The sequence below is a fragment of the Ricinus communis genome, chromosome 5, assembly GCF_019578655.1.
Source record: "Ricinus communis isolate WT05 ecotype wild-type chromosome 5, ASM1957865v1, whole genome shotgun sequence".
Lineage (NCBI taxonomy): Eukaryota > Viridiplantae > Streptophyta > Magnoliopsida > Malpighiales > Euphorbiaceae > Ricinus > Ricinus communis.
In genome coordinates, this window is record NC_063260.1 from 24,955,623 (window position 1) to 24,961,622 (window position 6,000).

At 30.7% G+C, this 6,000-nt stretch overlaps 1 protein-coding gene across 1 annotated transcript; it reads left to right on the top strand.

The window, feature by feature from the left end:
* The first annotated feature begins 3,908 nt into the window (after nucleotides 1-3,908).
* Nucleotides 3,909-5,565, top strand: LOC8265438 (lignin-forming anionic peroxidase). The gene is made up of 4 exons (XM_002509691.3): nucleotides 3,909-4,216; nucleotides 4,328-4,519; nucleotides 4,669-4,834; nucleotides 4,925-5,565. The coding sequence occupies exons 1-4, from the start codon at nucleotides 3,995-3,997 to the stop codon at nucleotides 5,311-5,313; spliced, it is 969 nt and encodes a 322-aa protein (XP_002509737.1). The 5' UTR covers nucleotides 3,909-3,994; the 3' UTR covers nucleotides 5,314-5,565.
* The last annotated feature ends 435 nt before the right edge of the window (nucleotides 5,566-6,000 follow it).

Below are 6,000 nucleotides of genomic sequence, written 5' to 3' on the forward strand. Positions count from 1 at the left end.
TCAAACTATAAGAGGTATTACACCTAAAAATGAGGGGAGCAAACACTATAAAATAAACTCTACCTAACAATTGTTTAGTAAAAATTCTGAGAAAAATATTTTTAATTTAAAATTATAAAATAAGAAAATATAAATTTTAAAAATTAGAGAAGTAATTAGTATAATATAAAAAATATCGAGGCTAAATAATATACCTTTTTGTTATTCAATTAAAGAAGAAAGTGACGAGGTGAAATTTTCATTTTCGGAAATTTAGTTTCACAGCTCTACTTGCATTTGAGTAAAAGAATCTTTCTAATTAATCAGAATTGTATCTATTTCTTAAAGTTTGATTTATTTTAATAATTTTAAAGAATAAAAAGTTTATTTTGACTATTAAGCCTTTAAAAAAAAAAGATAGAGTAACTAAGCATACATATGTGATTATAGCATAAAACAACTAAAGTTTTTGAGTTTAAATTTTGTAGTAATTGCTCGAGTGAAGAGCTTCATTTTTTATAATAGTGGCATTATAAGCCAACCTATCATGTTCAAAAAAGATGGAGTTGATTAAGTCTATATTCCACTATAGCTAGGAGTCTTAGAAACGGTGTTATGATCGAACTCTATTTGAAGAGTACGATCCGAACTAGGACTCTCGTAAGAGTCAAGAAAAATAGTTCTATTACAATTAGGACGACCTGTAACTATAGCGCTCCTCTCCTAGTAGGACGATGAAACCTTTAATATCTATATAAGGGATTATAGTACAACAATTATAGATACAAGCTATTTTACATACTCATTGTCCTTAAGCTACCATTTCACAAATTACTGATTTAATTATCGGAGTAAGTGGCCGGACAACCTCGTCCGACGCTTTCTAACCATTCTTGCACATACTCTAAAGATCATATCAGCCTTTGAAAAATTTTATTGATAACTCAATCCTTTATCAAATTATTAATTTTATTCCTAATTTAAGATTCTTTTTAATCTTATGACATGTTCGATTGACTTCCATATTAGAAATGAATTTCTACTTTCATGAAAGAAAAATATTATTTTTCCATTTTGTAGACAAATGAAATTTTTATATCTAAATAATTAAATTTTATAAAATAATACATATACTTGAACTAAAGTAGAAAATAATTGAAATTTTATATATAAATATTAAAAATTCTAATTTCAAACTTTTCATCCACCATCAAATATTGTTTCATATATCTAATATAATATATCATTTCTAATAATGTAATCAAGTTCCATTTAAGTATCTCTAAAATGAATCTGGAATAGGATAATCTAGAAATCCTCTACATTCCCACGGTAAAGTTCTAAAGAAGAGTGATAACTTTATGTTTCATAAAAAGAGAATTACTTTGTTATTAATCACTGTAATATAATGAAGATTAATCTCATCATATAGTGATAAAGATAAAATAAAATAAGTACTATAAATAAATAAAATAAAAAGCAAAATAACTATAGATAGCACTTCTAAATAAAATAATTAAGGCTGCATAATAAATATCTTCTCATGCCTCACTGGCATGTTAAAGTTGAATGAGGCGAAGCTTTTATCAAATCTTAATAGAATTATCTCTGAAAGAGACTCTTCCAATGAAATGGGTTCAGTTTTAATAGAATTATAATTGACCCATACAAAGGTGCAATTCTTTGATAAATTTAGTTTTTATAGAGTATTTTACTTAGCTAATAATTACTATTTTACGATGAAATGAGATTTTATTTATGTGGTGATAAAATAAAAAAAAATTATTAAAAGTAATTATAGAAGGCGTAAAAAGCATTAATTTAATTAAAATAACGTGTCCAGGAATGTAGCATCAAAACCTGAAAAATCTTTTTAAAGTATCCCATCGTTTTCGAATTTTCTTAGCAACGAGCTCAGTTTTCCTGCTTTTTGAAAATGATACATAGCATGCAGGGAATTCATATGACATTATTGATAGTGATATGCAAGTGGATTGACAAAGGGTTTACACATAGATAATATTAATTAGTTGCGAGAGTATCTAATTTTTCCTTAATTTGATTATGTACAATAACTTATCAGAATTGAGACATCGTTAAAGTTAAAATATTTTTAAAATTTCGTCCGTCTATTTTCTATCTCTGCCTAATAAAATTATAAAATTAACTATATTCTAGATAGAAAATAATTATTTTTAAAGAAATCTAGCTAGTTGCAGAACCAAATGAGTCAAACAAAATTGAAAGTTATTCTATTGTTTGACAAAATAAATTATTAAATAAATGCATGTATAGAAAGAATAAGAACCGAAACGCGTAGAACGTATAGCAATGAGATGCTTTTAAAAGTCTAAAAAAGGCGGCTCGAGTTTTCCGAGTACGACATCCATATCTTACCGAAGCTATTGTGATGGTCATTACATTAATCATTAATTGTATTTTTTCTCGAAAGCTATGGTTTAGATACTGACGATTTTGACTAGCTATAACCTTTTAAGCTAACGTGAATATGAGCCCATGTCCATGCATCAATCCCTACGTAGTTTCCCCCTCCTTATTTTTATGAGCCCATGGCCAGTGTTGGAGCCAGCAATATGAGTCGATTAGATCATAAATTAAAAGTACTGTTAGAGCCACTCTCTCTGTATATATAGTATGATCTTTTTTGGATACAAAGTAGTGGTTAATACACATATAAATATACATCTTCGTTATTTTAAAGATTTTGGTTCATTTTTTTAAAAAGAATTTCATAGTCTAGTTATTTGTGAATAGTTTTTTTAACTATAGTTCATCAGTATTAAGTTTGAAAGTAGTAATAGAAGTTAATTACAGAGGTTATTGTAATATTAGAAGATATTATTATATTCTATGCAAGAAATATGTGTTTTTATAAGTGCTGAATTTAGTAGGGTTAAATTGTAAAAACTTAAATTTGACTAGGGTCAAAATTATATGTTCAGTAGAGAGAGCAATAAAAAAAAAAAAAATCCGTAAATGAAAACGAGCTTTTTGAATTTTTACCAAATTGATCCGCTCAGTAGCATGTAAATCAAAACGAGCTTTAAAGCTCAATAAAAATGTAATGGGTCTGCATCAGCACCTGAAACTAGTATGGAGTAAGGGCGTCCCACATCTTTGGAGTTAGCAGCTCAGCTATGTTTTGAATCTGGTGCCAACTTTATATTTTATACCAAAAAAAAAAGGTCTTGGCCAACAAAAATAATAAGTTTTGTACTAAAAAATTTCTATGTAAAAATATTTTATATAAATCTTATCATTTTTGTTGAAAAACATATTAAGATATTAAAAGAAATTAAGTACAAGAAAATCATTCTGAAATCCTGTCAACATAATTCATTTTTATTAAAAGAGTATCAGTACAAGAAAATCATTCTATGCAAAAAAGAAAAAAGAAAAAAGTAATTATAATCGTGCTGTTCGCATTATGAAAAACAAAATAACACCAAATGACCATCTAACCCCGCCGAATGGCGTCGTTTGCAAAGGGCAAAGTCTGGCGAGGAGCTAGGCATCACATAAAATCAACTTCGCCCAAATCAATTGAAATTCACACTGTTCATGGAACATAACATCTTTATTGTATTAGAATAGATTGTATACTATAATTGTTAAAGCTGACTCCTTGGCATCCAAGTATAATTATAACTTTTCTACAAAGGAACCGAGGAAAAGCAGGGAACATATTGGAGAAAGAATCCAAGAGGCGAGCAGGGAGGGGTTAAGAATTTGTTTCGATTCTTTGAGTTATTTATTTTCTTTGATTTGTTCCAAGAAGCACAGCAAGAAAAGTAAGAAGTAGAAAACTCAATCACGCATTTAATAAGTACGACTTTTGAGACATTTTTCTCACAAAAGGTTTGGGACAGATTTCTATAAATTGTACACAAGGATTGTTTCCTCACTCAAAAATAGCTAGCTGCTTCATTCTTTTTTCACTTTTGACCTTGTTTTCAGGAAAACAAAGGAAAAGAAAAACAGGAAAAACATAAGAATGGCTTCTCGTTTATCTTTTGCTTGCATGATTTTAACGATTTTTTTTATCATTAATTATTCAAGCTTGCCATGTCAAGCGCAACTTTCTTCAAACTTCTATGACAATACATGTCCTAACGCGCTTACTACTATTAAGTCTGCTATTGATGCAGCAATAGAAAGTGAGCAGAGAATGGCTGCTTCGCTCATTCGTCTTCATTTCCATGATTGCTTTGTCCAGGTAACCTGAGACCGCTTAAGTTAATTATGATTAACTCTTAATATATGCATGCATGTTGAGGCTAGAGATTAGTACATACGTTAACTATATTTATAAATATATGTATTGCAGGGTTGTGATGGCTCAGTTTTGCTGGTGGATACTCCCACATTTACTGGGGAGAAATCTGCACGTAACAACGCCAATTCTATCAGGGGAGAGAATGTGATTGATGATGCCAAGGCTCAAGTAGAGAGCATATGTCCTGGAATTGTTTCGTGTGCCGACATTCTTGCAGTTGCAGCTCGTGATGCATCTGTTGCTGTAAGTTTGTGCTTAATGATCTCCCTTTATAAAGAAGCAGTTGCCTCGTTTCGTGATAGCCCTATTCTTTCATGAATAGTCTTTACCAAGAAAATAAATGCTATAGCTAGCCTGAGCATTACTAAACATGGTCTCTGCGTATAAAACAGGCTGGTGGACCATCTTGGACAGTTAATCTTGGAAGAAGGGACTCCACTACTGCAAGCTTAGCCCAAGCTAACAGCGATCTTCCTGGCTTTTCAGACCCCCTAAACAGGCTCATTTCTTTGTTCAGCGACAAAGGATTGAATGAAAGAGATATGGTTGCCCTTTCAGGTTCGCGTACCTCCTTACTTAATTGCCAATTTCAGTTATGAACTTCTATTATGTTATGACTAAAGAAACTTCATTGCCATATAAATACAGGAGCTCATACTATCGGCCAAGCTCAATGTGTAACATTCCGCGACAGGATATACAACAACGCAAGTGATATCGATCCTGACTTTGCTGCCACAAGAAGAGGCAATTGTCCACAAACTGGTGGCAATGGTAATCTTGCACCACTTGATTTGGTCACACCCAATAATTTTGATAACAACTACTACAGCAACCTTATCGCAAAAAGGGGGCTTCTTGCGTCAGATCAAATACTTTTCAGTGGCGGATCTACAGACAGCATCGTTAACGAGTACAGCACAGACTCTTCATCTTTCGACTCTGATTTTGCTGCCGCTATGGTAAAGATGGGGAATATAAGTCCCCTAACTGGTACTCAAGGAGAGATTCGAAGGATTTGCAGTGCTGTTAACTAAATTATCACCAAAGAAGCATATATATATATATATATATATATTTACTCAGTTGGTTTTTCTCCTATAGTTTACAATAAGATTAGTGGAAGAATACAGCTTAAGCAAGAGTTGTTCCACTAGTATGTTCAATTGCTGAATTGTAATATAACTTTATTAGTTTTTCTCTTTTGTCTATGTAAGTGTAATCAAGTCTCCACTTTGGAAGTTATAATTTCATGGTAGCTTTTTATAAAACGAAAAGTTGTTGCATTATTTCTCTTTTATTCGTCAAATGATATTAGAAACAAAGAACAAAAATTAGCCTAAGAAAAATATATACATTTATTCATTGAAGCCTAAGAATTGTGGACTAAGAGAGAATGATTTTCTCTTGTGATTTATATCAATCAAATATAGTAAGTGATTTCTAATTTTATTAATAAAAATATAAATTAGATCATTTAATTATTAATGTTTCAAGCAATGGGACATCTACCCTGAATAAAACTTAATGAGACAACCACACATAATAGCTTTAGAACATTTTTATTATGCAAAAGCAACTTAATGTGACCAACTGATATCTTGAATTAGCCAAACTTTATGTACGAGAGTAAGTCTTGCATTGATTCCAATTTGAACTTCACAATTTTAACGTGCAGATTTTTCCTTTTTGAGGTTAAAATAATAATAATAATACAATATATA